General features: G+C 36.2%; 1 protein-coding gene across 6 annotated transcripts in view; it reads right to left on the minus strand.

Moving 5' to 3' along the window:
- The window catches only part of LOC118265023 (embryonic polarity protein dorsal), a 52,264-nt gene that overhangs the window by 14,713 nt on the left and 12,746 nt on the right, over positions 1 to 24,805 (minus strand). For all 6 annotated transcript variants that reach the window (XM_050706164.1, XM_050706163.1, XM_050706161.1 and 3 more), the window contains exons 2-5: positions 21,270 to 21,329; positions 19,921 to 20,047; positions 7,230 to 7,382; positions 5,672 to 5,856 (exon numbers count right to left, since the gene is read on the minus strand). In XM_050706164.1, the coding sequence (XP_050562121.1) occupies positions 5,672 to 5,856; positions 7,230 to 7,382; positions 19,921 to 20,047; positions 21,270 to 21,329 (525 nt within the window). The remainder of the gene's footprint in view (positions 1 to 5,671; positions 5,857 to 7,229; positions 7,383 to 19,920; positions 20,048 to 21,269; positions 21,330 to 24,805) is intronic.

Here is a 24,805-nt window from a genome sequence, read left to right on the forward strand (position 1 = left end):
GTTTTGCCAATATTCTGGTAGTAAGTACAATCACGAAGTATTGTATGAATGACTAAAAAAAACATAATATTTAGTGAAACACTCCGCACATAACCATCTTACTTTGTTGCTGCTTTCTTATTCATTATTTACTATTTCACGCTTTACGGTTTTACCGGCAAACTGAACACACAGCGCTGGATGCCTAGCTATTTTAGTGCTGGTTTTTTTCTCTTCTTCTTTATATACTTTAACTAGGCGCTATTTCAATATCGCTAGTTGAATGACTATCGTTTATACATTCTTACTTACAATTCTAAACAATAAGTCGTTTAGGAACATTTCATTATGTTTTTGGGCCCATTGTTTTATCTTGCTAATATTGTAAATGCGAATGTTTGTGAGTGTGTTTGTTACTCAACCACGTCAGAATGGCTCAAGTGGTCGGGATCAAATTTGGTACAGGGATAGATTATGGTCTGGAATAACACATAGTACACTTTTAATTCAACGTGACCGCGGGCAAATTCGCTAGTAGAAGCTAGTATGTAATTAGTTTATTAAATAGTTAACTAGCCAAATCTAGTGCTTACTCTAACATTTAGGAAAGTAGCTAGGTAAGACCTATTACACACCACACGTAGCTAATTCCAGCTCATTGATCAACGCTCCAAGTATAGGCAGTAATTAGTGCCTAAACCAGTACTGAAGCTGTGCCTTCTTGGGCAGGGCTTCCAACCAGACCTGTATGGCGGTAATTATTGCTTTACCTTTAAAGGGAACTTCGGAAAGTGCGTAATTACTACAGAACAGCTGATCCTGTTTGAATAACTAGATAATTAATTTTCTGTACCCTTAGTACGAGTTTGCTTTACGTTTAACGAAAGCGAAACGAGAGCGTATTCCGATTGGTTGGTTTAAACGAACCCGCCAATCAAAGCGCCGGACGCTCTCTCGTTTCTAGTCAACACAAAACAAAATTGTACTAAGGATTCTGGACATAAAATGGCCTACGAATATTGTGGTGACTATTATATTAACTAAATAGACAACATTTATTTAATTACACAGACATTAAAACAGTTGATCAAATTTTTCTTGCTAGTAAAATAAGGGGCAACCAGGACAAAACGTCTCTTTAAAAATATTGAATGACAATGTAATGTACCTGCACTTGAATATGTGTATCTCTTGAATGTGTGTGACTCCAACGTAATGAATATGAACCCCGCATTTAACCTCAGACCTCGGCCCATATAGTGCACATGCACTCTGCCTTGGCCAGTAAATAAATCCCGTTTATTTTGATACCCGCGCGCGCGCATTATTTCATTGGACTCGTAAATGTAACTGTAAAACGTACGCCTACGTTATGCCTATGTAAAGAAGCATTCGTTATAGTGACGTACTTTTAACCGACTTCGCAAAAATGAGGTGGTTCTCAATTCCGCCGGTACCTATGTTTTTTTTTAATTTAAACGTTGTCTCACACTAGAATTTTCTGGTGGGTGGGTGCGTTTACAAACATACAATTTCACATATACATGACACACAGACCCGAAACAACAATTTGTGGATCACACAAAGAATTGCTCCGTGCGGGAATCTAACCCGCTACACGTTACGCAGCAGCCGGTTGCCCAGACAGAGCACTAAACTTGCAGTACAGTATTAATGAAGGATTTCTTATAATATTCATCACAGATATTAAGATTGATTGAAAACTAGTAAATAAATGTGTAGGTATTACAACAATAGAATTTATTTCGGTAATAGGAATTTCCTAATTTAACAATAAACGTAAGTTATTAATAAATAGGCTTACGTGTTAATAAGATAATTCTCTGGGAATACACACAGCCTGTCTGCACCTACACTAGTTCACGTGCTCAATTGATTACATACATAAAACTGATAATTTTTATATTTACTTCAGGTATTATAGACATAATTACTGAGTTGGCACCGAGTCATTTGTATACTATGATTATATTTGTCAATATTTTCATTTTTTACGTATGCCAGGTATTCCCACGGTGGGTAATTAGGACCTTATCGCCGTAGCTGGAAATGCCCAAGTCCGGTAGTAAAGCTAAAGATAGGCTTTCCCCATAAAGGCGCCATGTCAATGCGAATTATGTTCTTAATTATTATACATCAATGAACAGAGTCAATGGTCGCGATAACTGCGATAGTGAAATGATACGCTATCAGACGAATGATAAGTTTTATACAAGTAACGACACAGACTGTGTACTGGCTATATTTTTAAATGTTCGCATCACTCATACGCACGATACAATTGAAACGTGTGTGGTTTCACCAATGTTTGTCGTAACGAAACGTTGTCAAACAAATAATCTACTACGTTTTTTATTTACGCACGCATTTATTTCGGGTTTATCCGCAAACATGCTCTATAAGTGTGTCAAGTATAACAATAAATCCGGAGCTGCGGACTACCTAGCGGGTTTACTGGGGCTCCGGCTCGAAAAGCAGGAGAAGGAACGGGGTGGTTTTTAGTCAGTAAGAGTCTGACACTCCCTCTCGCCTCGCCCAAGGCGGGAGAAGTCATTGGATGATTTACCCCCTCAAATAAAAAAAATGTTATAAGCTCTATACGAGTTCGAAACTAGTCGGGATAACACGTTATTACATGGGTAATAAAATAACACAAAGGGGCCGGTTCTAATAAAATTGCATCGCTGCATTCTAATATTTTGTTGAATTTTCCTTAAAGTCTAGAAACCAGGCAAGCGATAGCAGCTCGATTTCAAAACATTATTAAATGAGTGAAGCTGAGGTAACCGACGGTGCGTGGAACGAGTTTTTCGCAGTCCACAACACGACGAAGCCTTAACAAGTTGACAAACTGGTTGACGGGTAACGGTTTATCAGATAGAAGATAATTAAACCCTCATATGGAAACCATGTTTTGGTACTAAGTTTACTGAATAGTTTAGGTAGTGAGCTGTACTGCATGGAGCATCAGTAGAAGTATGACTATTAATGTAACAGATAACGTCTATGCAAATCTGTATATCTCAGCTAATTGTTGTTATTGAAACTTAAAATGGTGAGGGAAGGCACATCCCATGAAGGAAAGCGAATTGGCAAACCATCGGACACAATATTAAAAAGACATTTTGTTAAAACAATTAGCCAATTCTATGTAGACAATGGCAGATGATACGCTTACATAAAAGGTTCCAAGTTGTTTATAAATCATTTCTCCAGTACATAAACTAGTATAGGAGATTTAGCGTACATGTAAATAGTAAAGGTCTGAGACAAAGGCGGGGTCACCGACCGACCTTGAGCGACTGGTGGAACGTGTCATTATGCGACATTCGAGCGCAGCACTATGTTGTGATGAATGGCCGCGGACGGGGGCACTCAGGAAATCAACGTCACTCGTTTTACTTAAAAGAAGAATCTCGGTAAAGAGATTGGTAAAACCAGTATTCAAAGTCAAAGTCAAAATTATTTATTTCAGATAGACCGGGAAGGCACTTTTGAACATCAAAGCAAACAATACTATGTACAATATAAAAAAATGTCTATCTCTCTCGGTCAGTCCTCTAATGAAGCTATTTACTCGTTCAAAAGTGTGGAGAATAACGAGTAAGAATCTCCATAGGTTACTGTTTTTCAATTAGGTTTTCATTATACAATTCTTGGTTACATTGTTTCCTTGGTTAATTGAACCAGTAAAACTAACATTCTGTCAAAGAGATCGAAAAAATAACAGCCTAAAGGACAGTAAAATGCAATAAAAAAACATTAAAAGGCTTGGAATTTTTGTAAAATATAGTAAATCGTTCAAATAAGTTGAGTACACAATTCATAAACACGAGGTTCAAGGTTCAACAATTTAGGCCACACACGACATACGTCTAGTAATGACCGTCTATAAGAAGAAGAAGGCTGCTTTTACACGGGGAGCTGAGTCAGTAAGTGACTGAATAACTGAAAATGTATAATTGTCCGAGACCAGTAGAAGAAAGAATCACATACTTCTGCGTAAAACGTCTATCCATACTTCATCACAATAATTGTATTTGCTTCAATCTCAGTTTAGATTTGTTTCGTTATGACACGCGATAAAACACAAACATAAGTCAGTAAGAGTTTCTACGGGACTCTGACATTCTTATTCATAATTATTTTTACTTATTTATTACAAGGTATGAAATAATAAAATAGATATAATCGCGCCTTTACACAATTTATGTTGCAAGTCCCATGTAACCCCTATTACAATAAGCCTATTGATTGGCATACCGAGCACATTTCCAGACTCCGTTCTATTACTGAGAAATTTTCATAATACTAAAAAAACGCGAATCTTCTTCGCGGGTCTTAATGCCCGGCAGTCGCACTTGCGACCACTCGGCCAACGAGGCAGTCTAAAGCAATTATTACAAGGTATAATTTAAACGCAGTTAGTTCGAAACTCATCGCTACCCATGACGTCACGACACTCGGATGTCGAGCCACGAACACGTCACCAAATGACATTGGTGCTCCTCAGTCAAGTGCGACGAGCACAAAGGTACAGGCTCCTTTACATCAAGTACCTATACAACACTCTTATTTATAATCACATTATCGACAAGTGCACGCGATATTTTTAGAACCAATTAATTATATGATATCTCAGTGTAAATAACCACTTCATATCTTCTTTACCATTAATGACTGGCGCGGTGACTGGACAACTGGCTGCCGTGCAACGCGTAGCGGGTTCATTCTCAACTCAACTCTTTGTATGATCCACAAACTGTTGTTTCGGATCTGGGTGTCATGTGTTTGTGAACTTGTATGTTTGTAAACGCACCCACGACACAGGAGAAAATCCTAGTGTAAGGCCAACGTATATAAATAAAAAAATATATATAATTAACATTAATTTTAAACCCAAAATTAAGCTGTACATAGTATTCTTTATTAAAAAAATGAAAGTTCCGACAGAGTGTATATTCTATTTGAATCTGTATAGTTCGAGTGCGCGTGCACGCATACATTATTATTTATCTGTGGTTCAGCGTGTCAGTTCAACGGCCAGAGCATTATGCATGGCGCTCTTTACAAGGAAGGACAATTCACTTAATACCTGTACAAGGAATCTATATTCATATATTGTGTTTAATACGATCTGTACCTGACTATTGGGTCAAGGTGAGTGTAATGCCTAACTTGATGCTTGCCATGCCATAATTATTGTCCTTTTTGTTCATATGATTGAAATAATTATGAAGGTTTATGTTTTTGAAGGAAAAATATGAGTAAAATATTATTTGACTTTCGACTGTTGGTGTTATGAGTAGGCAAGGAGCAACCGGCGCCTGCGCAAGGTGTCGTGTGTTTGGTACGTAAAAACTTCTTAAGTGATGAACAAATAGTCTCGAGTATATTGTGTGTATTGCGCTTATAAACTGACGCAGGACAAGTTTATTTTTTTATGAAACACGTAAACGAGCAGACGTATCACCTGATGGTAAGCAATCGCCGCCGCCCATGGACACTTGAAACACCAGAGGCGTTACAAGTGCGTTGCCGGCCTTTTGGGGGTTAGGAATTTAAGGGTTGTTGTTCGGGAATCGGGGATTGGGAAGATTGGGAAGGGGCGAATTGGGCCTCCGATAATTGGGGGAAGATGAGTATTGAGTGAGGTTTAAAAAAAACTTACTTCTAAAGGGGTCCACCCTCAGTTTCTCCCTGGTGGTGAGGGCCTCGGCGATATCCCGTCGCTTGACACACTGGATGCCGAGGTTCTTGAACTGGTATTCACATGTCTCCTCCGTGACGCGGAGGGGGATGGTACACACTCCCCTCTCGCAGCGTTCCCGACCCACCAGGTTGTGGGGGTGCGCCCTGAAATAAAATCGTTTATGAATAACTGATACATGTGGCACCTTAGCCTTAGTATAGAAGTACTAGTTTCTTAATATAGAAAGAACTAGGTATTCTAAGTATTAAATTTTAATATTTCTTTGCAGTAAGTTTATTTACATTTCACATTGGACAAAGATTTGTTCTCCACAAAAGTTACAGTAAATTAAGAGCGTAGTAGGGAGGTTTCAACTATACTCGTTTAATTTTAACCCGACGTATGCTGAAGCACTGATCAGTGCGAGACACAATGTTTATTCTATTGTTGTCTCATATACCCGCCGACGAAAAGTGACTTTTCAAATAAATATAGTGTGTCTATAATTCTATATAACCAGTGATGGCATGTACGAGTCAGACCATATGTTGTAAAAATATTCTAAATCTCCCATAGCAACGATATAGCGCTCTGGTATATTTTTAAAAGCAGTTTAAATTATACATGGCGTAAACGGAACGCTCCCGAAAAGCACTACAATTTTGCTTTTTCTATAAATTTAATTGTTTTAGTTTTCGTGTTATTCATGCAACATCAGCCTTAAACAGTTGGTTACAACTATTATTACATAGAATAAACATTTTTTTAATAAATCTTTTTTTACCATCCCCCATTTGCAGCGTTTAGGAGCGTTCCGTTTACTCCCTGTATTTATTACGTAGACCAAGTCAAGCAGTCTGCCTTATGTCTGGTATACTAGTTTATGGGGCAGAGACCAGAGTCAACACAATGGTAAACTCTGCATGTACCATAAATACATACATACATACTGTGAGTAAACATTGGCTGGTATTGAGTCATTGGTAAATGGTAGGTGCATTAATTATAACAGTTTTATTAGCATGGATCTCATAACTAAGACATCGAGTATTTTATGGAAATTTTGGAAAAAAAATATTTCTGATAAAATCCAAGAGAATGGAAGACTACTTATTTAGGATACGAATTAATTTACCATGTCTCACGTCATAATATAAACAGAATGTTGCACCAACTCGAAGTAATACATATAAAAAGATATAAGGCAAGAAGAATTCGTTTCTAAAACGAGATGTCATTTAAAATGAATGTAATTAGTGCGGTATAAATATGTCAGTAGATGACTTAACCCGTATTATGCTGGAGTGCAGATTGCACGAGACACAATGTGTTTTCTATTGGGTCTCATACGCCCGAATACTGAAACGCTACTCAATTTTAAATTGAACTTTAATATCTTTCTATCTCTGTCTTTAAAAAATAAAAATGTAGTGACAGAACTGTTATTGAGAGCATCTTAAAATTGAGTGGCGTTTGAGTATTTGACCAATACACCCGTAAACGAAGATTTAAGTAATAGGTAGTGTACAGTTCTTACCTGTAAGGTTCATCTTTGGTGACACAAGACACGACGATGACCACCTGTCCTGTGTATCCGCATATCTTAATTGTAGGGTAAGTCTTGTTATCTGACGTGCTATTCACTCCGGGAATCGATCCCGCTGACCGGCCTTCACACTCATAGCGAAATCTGTGGACAAAAAATATCAAAATGAAAAATACTTGCATGTTTAAATCTCTGTAGAAAGAAAAAATCTATTTTTGAAGTTGTAAGTGGTTAGGTTAAAAATAAGTTTATTATAGCAACCTATTCAACAATGCATTCGCGCAGCTATCGGCTCGTTAATAAGCTGCGTCTGCGCATTCCCAAACGGATTCCACCGCTCAGATGTAAACATACGAAATTAATTTAGTCCATGAAGTTATTCCGATCGCAGTTTTCGTTGCGAAAAATAGTTCTGTTGCTGCCTGGATGAAAAAGGTGTCTGCGTGTACGCTTACGCGATTGCTGTTTACTGATTGAACCATATATTATAGCAAGATAATTGGGTAATCGTCGAAGTAAAAGCATTATTTATTTTAATTGATAGAATACTGGCTTTTTGTTAGGCCTAATTAACGAATCTGTCAATACGGCTATGTATTTCATGAAGCTAACTAAATTGATATTATAAATAGAGGACTGGACCGACTTGACTTCACTAGAGGACTGACCGACAGACAGACATTTAGTTTTTTTTTTAATATTGTAATATTTGCTTTGACGTTCAAAAGTGCCTTGTCGGTCTATTTGAAATAAATAATTTTGACTTTGACTTTGAAATAATTCTTTCAGGTACCCAATGCCTGTCATTTCGGAAACTCCCACCTCCTATACGTCCAGGAGAAGACAGCCTGATGATTAAGGTATATACAGGAAAATGTACTGGATTTCCCATGTTACCATGTTGTTTCAATTCAAAACAACATGGTTTTTATCAAAGTCTAATTAATAGGCCATTAGTTATCTCGTAACAAAACCTTGGAATAAGTACTGCAGTAAGGATTTGTTGCCAATTTACGCATGGGAAATTACAATTTGTATGTGAAAAGGAAGGAAGTCTTTGCTTGCTAGAAGACCCTTAGTATGAGTTTGCTTTACGTTGAACGAAAACGAAACGAGAGCGCGTTCGGCGCTCTGATTGGTTAGTTTAATCGAGCCACCCAGTCAGAACGCGCTCTCGTTTCGATTACTTTAAACGTAAAACAAACTTATACTAAGGGTACAGATGTAGATAATAACAAGAAAGAAATAAAGTACATAATATCACAGCGTTTTCGTTACTTCCATGTACCTTTTTATGTATGTATTTTTAAGGACTGGAACGAAACTATAAGTGATCCTTTCGTGCTCAACAAAAAAATCAATCTTACTATCACTATCTTAATAATGTTATAAATGGGAGAGTTTCAAAAGGTCTGAAGGGTGAAATTTGGAACACGCAATAACATAGACTATTTTTTATGTTACAGGAACGTGGGTGAATCTGTTGGTAGAAGCCTGTAAGGTTATATTAATGTTGAAAACAGATTTATTAGAATTGTAAGTTATCTGTATTATTGTCTATCTTCATTAATAGTTTGTATGTCTTAGTTAAAGCTGCAATTATCATTATCCTCGATTGCCGGTCACGTGGGTTGCCACGGTGCACACGACGTTACAACACAACGTGCACATTGCAGTTGCACTCATTTATTGATATACATAGATCAGACTAGCTGCCCGCGCCTTCGGTCGCATAGATTAGTGAATATTAAAATTAGCCTAAGTTATACGTGGTTACACCTTAGTATATGAGCTTAATTACAGACTTTGTGACTAATAAAAGTAGTTAATGTTACTTCTTAGTAGATGAGCTACATGCCAATAAGTCCCGTCAAAATCGGTTAAACCTTAACAGAGATTAGCCAGAACAAACAAACAAACAGACAGACAAAAATTTTAAAAAATATGTTTTTTGTTGACATGCATGACATTTAGGTCTCTTAAAAAGGTCCTATTTTATTATTATTATAATATCATCAAAGGGATCCCATACCACTCAAATGCCTAATACTTTTGATAACAAACAAACACAATTATTAAAAGTATTTGCTTAAAAATAACAGTTTCGGTATGTATCTACTATGTATTGTGCAAATAGAGCAGTATCTCACTTTATCTGGGAGTAAAAGAGATGTAATGAGACTATTTATAGTCGGCTATTTTTAGACGGTATTGATTGGCACAACTTAGAAGTTAGCGCAGCCTCTCCTTAACCTTTTTATGATACAAGTACTAGTGTACTGACTGCGTACTTTAGCAGAGATTTGACGTCACTGCCTTGTATAATATTGTAGTATTTTTCTCAAGTGTCTATATAAATTAATTAGCAACGTCACGCCGTAGGCAGAGGTGCACAATACTGCTGTATGTCGCTATACAATGTACACACACTTTTCACCATTTGTGTTATAATTCCCATGTAATAGGGGGTGAGCCTATTGCCATATACTGGGCACAATTTTAGACTCCGTGCTACTACTAAAAAAATCCTAAATGGAAAACACTCAGTAATACTTTGCCCAACCCGAGAATCGAACCCAAGACCCTTTGTCCGGCAGTCGCACTTGCGACCATTCAACCAACAAGACAGTCACTATAATGTTTATAAATAAATATACCTATATATGTTAATCCTTCCTAATAGCCACAAAAACGTTAATTTAAGTCTTTTACATAGTTTATTGTATAATTTGGGTTCTTAACACACGTGTAATTATATGTTTGTTATGACGCTTATATATTACATCATGGAGTACATAATATTTGTTTTCTCACGTATTGTACGAGTTTTTGTTGTTATTAGTCAAATCGTTCGAGTGGTGTGTCCTACGGCTGTGTAGGCCCGGCCAGTGTGTTTACTTTATAACTGAAGTGTGTGATCATTTGTAAAGTTTATTCTAATGTGGGAAGCCATTGTTTAATTTACCAAACGATGTTAATATAAGTAGCATGGTAGTTGATTCAAATAAAAATTATATGTGAAATGCATTTCCAGAAGAAATCTTTTAAAAATAGGAACAGAATGATGACTGTTGATGAACCGTAAGAGGTATGTAAGATTCGTAGCAATTGGCGTTATACATATATAATATTGTCTCTGCCCACCCCCATGGGAGACAGGCGTGAGGTTATGCATGTAGGTATGTACCACCAGTCTATTCCTATAAACTGAGTACCATACACACAGACCAGACTGGCAAGATATTTAATATTTTAATTAAATATTAATAAATTATCTCTTAATAAGTATGTTTTGTGAATATTTAATCAATCTAGTGGCTAATTGATATTACATATGTCCGATGTCATCAGATAACTCTCTTCTCTTCATATCTTCGGGGGCGTCAGCAGTCAGTCCAGCATGATGATCATTTCTCAGGCTGGTGTGATCTGATGGCAGGCGTTCCTCAGGGCGGCATTCTTTCTCCACTTCTTTTCTCTATTTTTATTAACTTCATTACTCCTGAACTTCAGTGTGCGTACCATTTGTATGCGGACGACTTGCAGCTGTACCGTCAATCTGGGGTGGACGATTTACCTGATGCTATCAACAAAATTAATGGTGACTTGGCAGCTGTTCGAAGTTGGTCTAACAGGTTCGGTATAGCTGTCAATCCAAACAAGTGCCAAGCCATAATTATAGGTAGCTCTTGGAGCCTCAGATCGATTGACGGTGCGACACTGCCTCCCATCTCCTATAATGGTGTGACTATCCCATTCAGTCAGGACGTCAAGGACTTGGGCTTAATTATTGATAGCACATTGAGCTGGCGTGCACAGGTTGCTAGTGTTTGCCAAAAAGTAACTGGGTCATTGAGGGTGCTGTATCGTTTGAAGAATTTCCTTCCATCCTCCGTAAGGGCACAGCTGGTGCAGAGCTTAATTTTCCCCATTATTGATTACGCTGATGTTTGTTACTACGACCTGAATGCAGATCTGCTCAACAAACTGGACCGACTTCTAAATAACTGCATTCGATTCGTTTTCAACTTACGTAAATATGATCACGTTTCTGCATATAGAGTGCAACTAAAGTGGCTGCCTATACGCTTGCGCAGGCAGCAGAGGGCATTAACCACTTTATTCTCTTACCTTGACTCTCCTTCTTCACCTAATTACCTTGCTTCTTACTTCCAATATTCTTGCGACAACCACACTAAATTTCTTCGTTCATCTCAAAATCGACACCTTCAGTGTGTCTCTCATCGCACTGACTTCCTTCACTCTTCTTTTTTCATTCAAGCTGTTCTTCTGTGGAATGCGCTCCCCAAGGAGATCAGAGTGGCAAAGAGTCGCAGTTCCTTCAAATTTAAAGTCCGCGAGCATATAACGAAGGATTGGCAGAATCAAAACAATTGAGGATACTTATTTCTCCATATCACTATTTTCACTATTTATGTTATATATGTAGTCGTTTAACAGTGGATATATATTGTATTATATGTATATGTTTATGTGTATATATGTATATAAGTATATAATATGTATCTTCATATATATATTATGTAGGTATAAGATATATTGTATTCATATATTTATTCTTTTGTGCTTGTGTTATGACTTAGCATCAATCCGCTTCGTTTCTCTGCACTACCCTATGGTTGACTGTTAGAGAATGCCTTAAGGCATTAAGTCCGCCATTCACTGTATTTGTGATGAAGTTTAAATAAATAAATAAATAAATAACATATTATTATTCATTTTTTCCTATTTATGAACAGATGCAGGTCTTTCGGCAGGTAAAGCCGAAAACATTTGAAAAACAAATTGAGAAACTACAGTAAGTTGTGGCCAATGGCCATATATGACATACTCAATGATTACTCACGCATATTTGTGGTCAGTGATAGATGAATGACGCAGCATTATTGTGTTGTAGTGTCGCGAAAAGTATTCATTAAATAAGTGAGAACAACTGATAAGCTTAGACCTTGTCCGAAAAGATTCGAGATAGATCGAAACTTTTCGAGCTTGATCGAAATCTGTCGAGGTTGATCGAAAGTATTTGACTACTATTACTATGTACCCCACAAAGGTTATCTAACATTAAGCTACATTTAATATTATTACACTTATGATGATAAACCTTTATGTCATAAAAGGTTTCAAAACAAACCATTAGCTCACAATACAGTTATCAACGAATGAATGTAAAAAGTGACTACAAACAGTGGTAATAGGTACGAGTAATTATTGCATAGAAATTGTACGTAGACACGGCATGTACTGCTGTTTGATTGTTTTCCTGTGAGTTGTGGCTGCGTGCCACGACAGCGGATCAATGGAATAGAATACAACATACTAGATTTATATGGTCAGTAACAATGATATTATAAGAAAGATTATACAAAAGAAGACAATATTGGACACGTATTTTTTATTTTCTTACGGAAACAAATACTTTCGAAGATATATCGATTTGAAATATCGCGTGACGTCACTTCTAGGTACATTTTATACGTAGAAATGACGTATTTGCTCCCATGCCTAAACTGTGACTCGTTTTATCTATTGTTATCTTTCATGACAAAATAAAAAATACGTGTCTAACATTTTTTCATTACCTAACTGAGAGACTAAATAGATTTTTAATTTTCATCTCCGTCATCATTCCTATTGTCGAATTAAATGAAGTTATTTTATTGTAATTAATTGCTCAAATTAATAGTTTACCGTGTATATGCTAATTATATTTACTCATACCTACAGTAGTCACGTGTAAGAATACATACTGGCTATGTACTGCCAGTAGGACGAGACGCGACGCTCCTACACTTCTTTTTACACGTGATACCCAGTCTCTTTCAATATTGACGATCGAATAACGTTCAATGATCTTCTATTTTTAATTTACGTAATGACGTAAGCTAGTTTTTTAAAAACATTGTCTATAACTTAGTAAACTATGGAGTAGAACTACAAACAGTTTGCCCAAATAAAACGGTAAGATCAACAAAATGGAGTCGGTGTTTAATTATACGTGAAATCATGGTCAAGGGTTTGGTTACAGTACACAAACGTGGAAAAACATCTGTTGACTATAAATCTAAAGCTTTTCTTGGCTTTTTCTGACATGTACCATGTATCAGTTAAATGTAACTGCAAATAGTAACTGGTCGTCAGATCTTTATTTTTTAACGTTGATAAGACTGCGTTTGGCCACCACTCGCTTACTGCCAGGACGGCGAAGTGAAGATGTGGCCGTCTCCGTATCCAAATATTAGTGTTTTTTTTTATGGAATAGATCAGACGAGTCACCTGATGGTTAGCGATCAGCGCCGCCCATAGACACCCTCAACACCAGAGGAGTCACTGGTGCGTTGCCGGGCTTTTAAAAAGTAGTATGTTCTTTTCTTATTTGTCCTGTATGCTTTCGAAACTAGTTAATATTGATCTGATTTGTATGATACTTTAGCTGTGTGCTCTAAAGATGTCCGCAAGGGTGTCTGGCCCAGAACAAACACATATATGAGGTATGTATGTGTATGTTTAACAAGTCATAAGTAAATAAACTTTACATTTCTGATGATTTTCAACAAATCGATAAGGAAAATAAGTGAATAAAAATATATTTTCCTGTTTTACATTAATTTACTATGTATTGCGAGAATAGTGTGCTTTCTTACATATGCTGAGGAAAATGGAGCCATGTATATCGACGCAGCAAACGTGTAGAAGTTTACGTAACTACGGTATCGGTCCAAGATAATTAAAAAGCTATAAGATATAGCATCGGCCTTATATTTATAAACCTCTACTACATTTACTAAAACTCCAAAAGGCTACATGCTAACATTAAGTAGACAGAATTCTAATTTCTAGTATGTATACTATATTTAATTTACATAGTCAAATGGCAGAGATTTTTCATTCACCAGGAGTCAGCCGAACCGCAAAATATTTGTCATAGAATTAAACCACGCATGAAATACATTACTATTGTTATTTTTTTCATTTGCATTCCTTGCCTAGTTGCCTATGACCGCGTCACACAAAATGACAAATTCTATTCATTAATATCACAACCGCGACTGCCGACAAAAAAGCCGAGAAAAGTGATCTCTTATATTTGTAATCGTGTTCGAGCGAAATGAATGTATCGGCTGACCATAATCCCCATCGTCCTCACAGCACGGAGCCCGGGTTATTATACCTAGTGGGGGGCAACAGCTATTCTTGAGGAAGTAATATCATCAAATGACTCCAACAGCCCTATGTGAGGCGATTGAGAGTATCAAAATGTTTGTAAGTCAGTATCAGACTGACTTAAAATCACCCTGTTCCAACTCCTGCTTCGAGCCGGAGTCCTTCCGGGCATCCGCAGCCAAGATATGTAACAAAAGCTAACCCTTTTCTTCAATGGAATTTATAATTAAATAAATATCACTAGCAAAAGTGGGTATTACAATGTCTATGACTGTGCAACTCTGCCCACTCCTATGGGAAACAAAAAGTATAGTACTACTACGATTTAATGAATAAAATTTTCCACGTCTTAACCGAATTTTTCCACAAAACACACCGCAAAATTCTTAAAAATAAAAGTAATTCAACAATAAAATATGCATGCGCGGGCGCCGGTATGTGTCACAGTTCACACAGCAACGTCAGGCGGTTGTTTTCTTTACCTCCTCCAAGGATGTTTTTATTATATGTACTAGATGTTGAGTTCAGTAGGTGATTCCCCGAGATGAATAGGTACTAGTTCTAATTCATTATTCTATTTCCTCATGTACTGCGTGCGCGCAGGTGGCGGTCCAAAAATTATACGTATTTTATGTTGATGATACCCGAAATATAGAAGCGAAATTGTTCAACTATTTGTCTATTTTGTATTCTATATAAAGTTACGCTTTTAACAGTATCTGCTTTTTAAAATATTATATTTAATTCAGTATCGTCGAATCATAAAATTATGTTTCATGACTTTCCTTTCCGACCTAAATAAATTACAGTGATTATTCATGAAACGGACTGAAGTATATTGCAACACGTTAGAACAGCAGCACCGCCGAGGGCCAGCACTTGAAACCCTGAAATAGACCGGCGCGTGCGCGTCACCAACAGAATTAGCGGCGGGCTAACGGAACAGAACAAAAGGCGGCGAGTATTGTAATACTCTATCATCAGGCCTAATGTCAGCCGTGACGTAGCTTTAGCATTGGAACATTATTGACATTAGACATTGCTGTATAAAAAGCTTCTTGAGACATACCTACTCGGAAAAAAAATTAGGTACTCACTTAAAGTAACTGAAAATATCTTGAGTCTTTTCAATTGATATGGGACATGTATGTTAGGCAGGCTTTAATTCAAACAGGAGTGTTAAGACGTTTGCAATAACAAAAATAAAAAACGTTTAGCAGATTAAACTGCAAAGTCGTGTGATAGATACCAAAAATATGTAAAGTAGTAAAGTAATTCTCAAATGAAACGAGTCTAAATATTGGCATTGGTATTCAATTACAGATTGCACATATTTGGGTACATACCTATGGCATGGCATTTGTCCAAATCGATTCAACTGTCTAAACTGGTCCAGTACATGAGCATAAATTACTCCGATAGAATAAATAAATAGTTAAATGCATGCGTTCGCGGATTGATTGCAAGGAAGGTCAGTTGCTTGTCTGGTTATTAAGGGTTTGATGTAGTCAATGCTGAATCTAGAGCTAATAGCATATGACTATAAGTCATAATAACACATGACTACTAGTGTCTACTCTTCTGTTACCGATTGACTGACTGACAGACAATGTCAAACCGCAGTTGAAAATACTAGGTCCAGAAATGCGAATGAAAGGCACGCATGTTCTTTATGGAGTAAACAATGTATTGAAATTCACACGTGCACAAGATCACATCTAGTTAAGTAGGAAAAACATGTCAAAGTATTCAGTCTGGAGTGAACCAACAGAAAAGTCTTCTATCTCGAAGGTAACAAGCTTGAGTTCTTGGAATAGTTGGTATAAAATTCTATACATATTTGTATTTACCTTAACTCCAGTAAGCTGTTTCCATGTGCGGTAATTAGTTCTGAGAATATCTGACAATAACCGATTGCTGTGTATGTAAATATCGTGTGAGTCACGTCTTATTTACATATTTCTGTTATGTTTATGGTGTCAGACTTTGGAATGGTATTATTTTTTACGTTTTCCTTGATTGAAGAAGATAAAACGAACGCTACGTGCCGCAGTGATGGTAAGTATCAACCGATTTGGTTATTATATCAGAATTTGAAAAACTGTTATTTTTTGCATTCTCCCTAATTAATAGTATAATGTATAAGTAACTATGAATACTATAGCTACTGATATACTGACACATATACAACATTTATTAAATAGTTTTTATCTAGTGACACGTACCTATATACCTACTACAAACTTTGCAGACAGTTTGTCGACGATCTACACATGATAAGCTAAAACTTCAAAACCAACTGTACTGATAAGTTTGCCAAAATATTATATTGTGGGGATATATAAATTGTTGGAAAGCCATGCTTCGACACGAAAGAGCCAGCTCGACCGGAGTGAACTTCGGCCTCACAGAAAACCGACGTGAAACAACGTTGTGTGAGTGAGGTTACCGGAGGAGTAAATTCCTAGCCCCTAAAAGGCCGGCAACGCAATTATAACGCCTCTAGTGTTTCAGGTTGCTCGTTTATCGGTTTATACCATAAAAAAATAACTAGACCATACCGGTTTTGCATTATCCTTATTGAATTATTATTAATATATTATACATTTTAATCTATTTCTAATACATATGAGGGGAGCCCAAAATGATAAACAGAAATAACATGATTACGACGACGTGTGAAAATATCGCGTGAGATAAACGGGTTTATCCTTAACACGTTAATTAAAGGAATAGCCAATTGATAAGGTTAAGTGATTAGGGCACATCAACCCATCATATGGTAACGAACGAATATACAGAAATAGAATAATTTAGATTAATTTCAAAAGTTAATGAAACCTATTATAATAGTCGAAAAGGAAACCTTTAAATATTGTAAAATATCTAGCGCCTGTCTCACCACCTACATATAAGTGGCCGATAAACTTATGTGACAGATCGTGCATACAAAATACAAATTACGTTCTTAATTCAAAGTTATCTGATACATAGCTACCCAGACATTATGAAACAGGTCCTTAGTTTAGTAATATTTCGATAATACCTACATAAAGAAATTAAGAAACTCGTTATTTTATTTTTCCATGTCTTAACTGTTGTTTATTAGTTAATACTTTTAAATACATGGAAATATGTTTATTTTGTTGATCGAGCACTATCTGAGTAACTAAACTAGAGTACCTGCTTCAGAATGAAGTACAGGTAGAGCTACTATAGACTTAGTAGAAGATAATATCCCGATAATCATTCCGAGACGCCCTAACACAATCAGTATTGATAGGACACGGTACGCGTGTGTAAAAACCGGTGTGATTCATCAGAATAACAACTAAAAATAGATGAATGAACTCGGGTAATGTTTTCCTTTACCCCGAGCTTAGCAACAGGTTAATTTGTATTTAGTAGTAAAGTCTAACCGCCGTACTCAATCATTTAATGGTTACTACTTAACCCAGTCCTTAGCAATTGTTTTCGGAACAAAATCGTTATTACGTACATTAAATGTCTCTGAGTGCGGCAGTAATACTTCACTCACCGGTGAACTAACTAGCTTCTGCCTGTCAGGTTTCAAGATAAAAATAACCTATGTCTTTCAGATTATAATCTACCTCTGTGTCAAATTTTATTACGATCCGTTCAGCAGTTTTGTGGTGAAGGAGTACCAAATATAAGTATATAGTATATACACACATCACAAACGTTTAATAAAATACATAACAATATAGTCCTTTTTACCGATTTCAGTAACGGCGACCTTACATTAGCTATTTCCTGTCGAGTGCTCTGATAAAAATCTAAAAATTGTGTGGATTGTGCTAAAAATTCGATTACAGTTAAAGCAGTAAAGTTGGCTGGCAGAGTTGTATGTGTAAATATAGGAGCCCTCCTATGGTGACTCTTTACGTAATTGACGTTTTAAAATTATACAGGTAAGTAACATAATATTTTTAGTTCATTTAAAAAACGATTAATTTGTTTTAAAATTAATATTTTTCTTGTATATCCTTAAATCCTTCTTAAAACTACAATAATTATATCGAATGACACACGAGTTTAAACTCCTTAGGTCGAAGGAACTGTCTGACTTGAATAGTCACTCAATGAGGTAAACGAATCTCTGAATGACACGGCAACTTATACCAACTTACAAGTTGCCTTAAGTAAGGAAATCGCCAAGTATATCACGTAGTACTGTAAATATTGCAACATATTATTTTATAGTCAAATTTATTTAGCAGATAGCTTCACTAGAGGACTGGCCGACAGACTAACACTTTGTATATTATCTGATGTACATGAGTGCCTTCTTGGTCTAATTGAAATAAATGATTTTGACTTTGAATGACATCTTACCATATCAGACGAGGCGAAAGATATAGATTTTATTTTGTTTACATAGCAAGCGTTAAGCGCGTCTATATAAAATGTACGTAACTTTAGGATTAGCAACGAGCAATTGATTTTAATTTTTAATTGCAATCCTGTTACCTTCCAATTTATAAAATGATTGCATCAAAAATTTACCAAATTTACGGTGAAAGTCGGGAAATACCACTTGATATTCCTAGGGAAGACCTGCTAGTATGAAATGAAATATTTAATCATTCTTAGAGAAGCACTAGGAAAATATATAGTGGAAATATTTGAGAGAATATTGACACAGACAGGTCTCTCAATGTAGGTAGCGCCGAGGTGCATGACCTAATAAATTCGCAGAGCAACAACGCGAGAATCTGTCCCCAATCACACGCTGCCAACTGCCAACTTGTTTCATTAGTCGCTAAGTGACGCTTCATATTTAGGTATTTATCTAGTACAAAATCAGCCATTCTGCAAGTCCACAGTTGACGCGGTGGCTGAGTGATTGGTGGTATTTGATGGGTTAACACTACAACACAAACAATCAAAATGGCACTCTCAAAAGTACCTATATCTTGGTATCAATTAATTATTATTTAAAAAGTATTACTATTGTAATCTACAAAACAGATGCCGTAGGGCGATCGGCGCGAGCTACAAGGCGCTACGAGCCGCGGCGGCATTGAATCAAATTAAATCTGATGATGTTACTGTTATTTAAAGCGCTAACAATACCTAAGATGATATGTTATATATCTTGATTTCGTAACCAATAACTACTTATAAACCTACATATAAATCCTTTAATACACTTCGCTTGTTACAGGAATTGAAGCAGACACAAGAAAGGCCATTATCTCATAGCAACAATAAGTTTAGCGGTTAAAAATAGTGTATCGGTTGGCCATATGTAGGGACTAGGTACATGGAGGTTGGCAGGCAGCCATGATTCCGGAGCTGCGGACTACCTAGCGGGTTTACCGGGGCTCCGGCTCGAAAAGCAGGAAAAGGAACGGGGTGGTTTTTAGTCAGTAAGAGTCTGACACTCCCTCTCGCCTCGCCCAAGGTGGGAGAAGTCATTGGATGATTATCCCCCTCAAAAAAAAAGGCAGCCATGACAGTGAGTGGCACGAACCTGAGCGCCTTGCTGGCCGGCTGCTCGACGATCTCCACGTAGGGCTGGTCGCGGCGCGCCATGCTGTCCTCTATGCCGGCGGCTGTACCCACGTCGAACGACGGGTCCGCCAAAGTGATCGCCTCAACTGCACAACAGACATCACTTTACCATCAGATACGAGATTGTTATGCCCGCACTTATGCCCGAATACTCAAACGCTACTCAATTTTAAGACGCTCTCAAATATAGTTCTGTCACTATCAATTCTTTATAAAAGGACAGAGATAGCAGTTTATTTAAGTACAACTTAAAATTGAGTAGCGTTTGAGTATTCGGGCGTTATACTTACAACTATAATTCTCATCCAAAACTGAATAAGGGTGCTTTCCAACAGAGATGTGCTATGCTACGTTGCTTTGAATGCGTATGGGTTCCACCAATCATATTTATTGGTACACGTAGTTTAGCACTGTTGGAAACGGACTCAGACTAAGTTATGTTTTTATATGGAAAGATGCGTGCTATAGATAGTTTCCCTACTATCGATACATCGAATACTCGAGCTGCGACATCTTCCTAGAACAGCTACATAGCTTAGTGTCAGTGAAAACGGTCACATAGTTTCACCGCTTAGCTATTACATCTTCGTAGCACAGCTTCATAGCACATCTCAGGTGGAAATCACCTTACACACAGGGTCACATATTATGTAAAGCACGCAGGTTTTTATAGCAACATGTCAAATGCTGAATAAATACGAATACTATCTTTGGAATGTTATAATAAAACGAAGAGGAAAACATTGGGGACATGTGTCATAACAAGGATGTAATAAAAAAACAACTCAAAACACGAATTGAAAACAATTCGGCCACAAATGTCAGGTTCGAGACGGAATACAATTAATTATCTCGATATATATGTATTTCGAAGAAACAAATCTAGAAACAAATTAGTCATGGACGAGTTTCGTGACATAGGTAGTATGTAGTATTATATAAGTATCAATAACAATTAACAAGCTCCGTAATTGAACTGATTAACACTTGATAATATATAATGAATGATGATAGTGACATGAGTTTAGAATAACTAATTGCCTTTCCATAAAGGTTAATGAACAATAAAGACCGACTAATTCAAACTAATTAAATAGAGAGAAGTGGAAGGAGGGTAGGTATGCATTTGCCCGGCAGTGGGACGATCATGGCTGAAATCTGAATCTGAATTCAAAGTAATGATTTCTTTGTAGACTGTATCATTGCTTACCACCAGGCCAGTGTTGTGAGCCTTAGTCATACGCCCATGGTGGCCTAATAAAATAGGGTTCGGGTAGGGTATAGGATATTAGTATCAAATATACTTACAAACATCACTAATATTCAGTTGTTCCTCATTATGGGGACCGCCTACACATAGTGCGCTTTCTGTAAAGACAGAAACATACAAATTAGATACTATGCTTTAAATATAAGAAGAAACAATAAAGATACAGGTTTATTATTCAAATTAAATATTAAGTTACAATTGATACATAATCAAAGAAAATTCCGATGAACATGATGAAGGTCCGCGCACGCTGCTTGTGAGGAAGAACCTCTATGTGACTCGAAAGTAGTAGAGCTTTACTCAATATATTTATGTAAACCGTTATTTTTAGTTTGTCTCACTTTGTCTCACAAGTTATTATAAAAATATGACGAAAGTAATAAAATATGATATCATTATTGAAATCACCATCGTTGTTGGTACAAATAGTTATTTCAATAAAAAAATAAGTTTGTAAACATTGCACTTCTATCTACTACTAATAAAAATTAATTAGCGATTTACAAATACTATCTACGAAGCATAAAGTACAATCAATAACAAAAGAGTAAAGCAACAATAAGAATTGAAACATAACATATAAATGGTAGTTCATAACATTTAAGGGCATTATGCATTTACTATTATCAACTGCACCCACAACTACAAGAACAGAAAAATAAAAAAATAAAATAATATAACTCTACTTAAGTATAAATACAGTTATGATTGTATCTCACAAAAATAAAAGAAACAAACAATCTTGAAGGCTAGCAATAACTCTTAGATCTATTGCCAAAAAATAAGACCATGAATGTAAATTAAGATTAAAAAAGCGTTTTAACCCATTGTATGCGCAAACGCAGATCTACGCGAGACACAATGTATTTTATATTGTGTCTTATATCAAGTTGTGCTGGCAGTCAAACAGTTAATGATCAATTTTCCACTGGACATAGTTCTTTATAGTAAAAAAATGAACTGTTTAGTATTCCTTAATTTTTACGAGGAGATTTCAAGTAAAAAATGAGAGTAAAATAATAAAATTCAAAGCACCCACGCTTGATGGCTTATAACTAGGTACGAGCAGCTACAGTAAGTTACTAGTCTAGCCTAATGTGAAACACGAAGTCATAAAAGTCATACCATAACCGACAACAGAAGTTTATTACATCCAATTACGTATAAAATAACAATTTAATAACAAAACCATTGTTATCAGTACCCTTAGTACGAGTCAAATCACATACATATCGTACGGCAGGTATTTTGAACTAGCTGTACTTTGAGGGCCGAGAGGAAACTAAAATTTCATTGATAAATTATGTTTGTTTTGCAAATAGGTTACAATGTAACTCTTTTACATGTCAATCTCTTATATAATTAGATGAGGAACAAACAACATTTCCTATCGGACTACTCTGAGAAGAAATGCCGAAACAAACTAAGAGGTCATAGTCTCTTTTAAAGTCCAGACAAAATCAATTAAAGATGTCGGAGAAATATTGATAGTAAAAATCGACTCTCGGCCCTCAGGAAACGAGAATACATCATAATTAGGGGTACAGTGGTCGAAAGTGAACTAAACGAACCATTCAATACAGAATACAGTTTTATAGAACCATTCATGTAAAAGTCCCAGCCAATTAAAAAGGTATTTAAGCCGTATACAGAAGCAGTTGCAACTACACAAACATATTTTTCGACATTCCCTTACCTGCTACGTTATTCTGTAATTGTCAATTCGAAACATTCGAAGTGAGCTCGATCACGGTCTACCTTGTCATTGGTTGTCAGTATAATCTCGATCAATGACGGGCGAGAATGCGATCGAACTCACTTCGAATACTTCGAATTGACAATTACAGAATAGGCTGGTTGTACTACCCACGTACTGATTTTTTCTAAGCACTAGACGCATATGTAAATGCAGTTCTTAAGAAGCCATTATGTTATTTAATGAATGATTCAATATGCTGTTAACATGCATATAATTTATTTAAAACGTTTACTAGAACAATTAAAGCAGTGTTCAATAATACGATAATGCTTTAGACTTTAAAATAAAGCGACAATGTGTGCTTACTATACTCGTAGTTAAACTATTTTTCTTTTGAACGTTGCACTAGGATTTTCTCCTGTGTCGTAGGTGTCTTTACAAACATACAAGTTCACACAGATATGACGCTCAGACCCTAAACAATAATTTTTGGATCACACAAAGAGTTGTTCCGTGTGGGAATCGAACCAGCTACACGTTGCGCGGCAGTCAGTTGCCAAGCCATCGCGCTAACCGTGCAGTCATATTTATAAACTGCCTGTGCAATGTATACCTCTGTATGCAAATAAAAGTATTACAAATATGTGACCCACCCATATATTTTAGTAAATGAGTCAAAACCAATATTTTCCGAGCGATTGGCGAAAGTGACTGTGCATATCATCAAGTAATTATAAAATCGTGTGGATAAGTACGTCATAGACAATAATTAATGCATTGACATAAGGCAGTACAAAATAACCTGTTCGAAGCTAGTGAAAATTAAATATTCGATCTCAATTCTCAAGACACTGGACTCGAGACAAATATGAAAATGTCTGGCGAGACAGTAAAATGACGTTACATAAATATTATAATCGGATGTGTCTGGACATTTTAAATAATGAGTATAAAGTCTTGTGTGGACAGCTCAGTATCAAAATTAAAACACACAGTTTTAAATTAATAGTTTGAAATTATAAAAAACAAAACAAAGTTTCGTTTTTTATAATTCATCTTAAGGGCGGATTTTGTCGATACACTAAACTACAAAATAATCCATAGTATTGATGTAATTAGTTAGTTAATTTAAATATGCATGATTCAGTTCAAAACCGCGGTAATTATAGTGACACATTAATTTAAACAGTATGATTCGGTCAGTGACATAATGGTTACATCAATTCCAAAGTCGGCTTTGATTATTTAAAATCGTATTTATTTTCTAAAATTAGAAAACTAAATAAGTTACAGATGTATTGCTAAACCCTAATAGGGTCATGTACTATACTAATAGTATGTAATGCTTCCATGTATGAACATTGTGCAATAAATGAATAAAATTCAACGTTAAGAAGTTAAGACAAAGCATATGCAGTTATTAAAATATTTTCTTGATATCAGACTTACTCTCTATTCTTTTCTTGACGTGTGAATTTTCGGTAACGTTCACCATAATGTCGTCAGTACGACAATTTATCTTGTGCCCACGCGCTGCGTCACGATCAGACGCAGTCTAGGCGACGCGTGCGCATATCATCTGCTATTAATATTTTAGTAGCCAACCACTGTACTACTCATGGTCCAATGATCTTCGGGGCAGACAAATAGTTTTATAGTTAGAGGGACCTATATGATTTTTCGTTGAAAACTGAATCATGATAGTCTTTGCCAATACTTTTATGCTGCATCTGCATTCACACATGTCGACTAACGCATGCCACATTCAAAGAATACTGTTATTGAAAAGGATGTGATTAATTAATTGAGAGTTTAATTCCATTTAACACCCAATGACTTTTGAGAAACAGATCCAATTAACTAGTTTTTAATGAC

The sequence above is a fragment of the Spodoptera frugiperda genome, chromosome 28 (assembly GCF_023101765.2).
Source record: "Spodoptera frugiperda isolate SF20-4 chromosome 28, AGI-APGP_CSIRO_Sfru_2.0, whole genome shotgun sequence".
Classification (NCBI taxonomy): Eukaryota; Metazoa; Arthropoda; class Insecta; order Lepidoptera; family Noctuidae; genus Spodoptera; species Spodoptera frugiperda.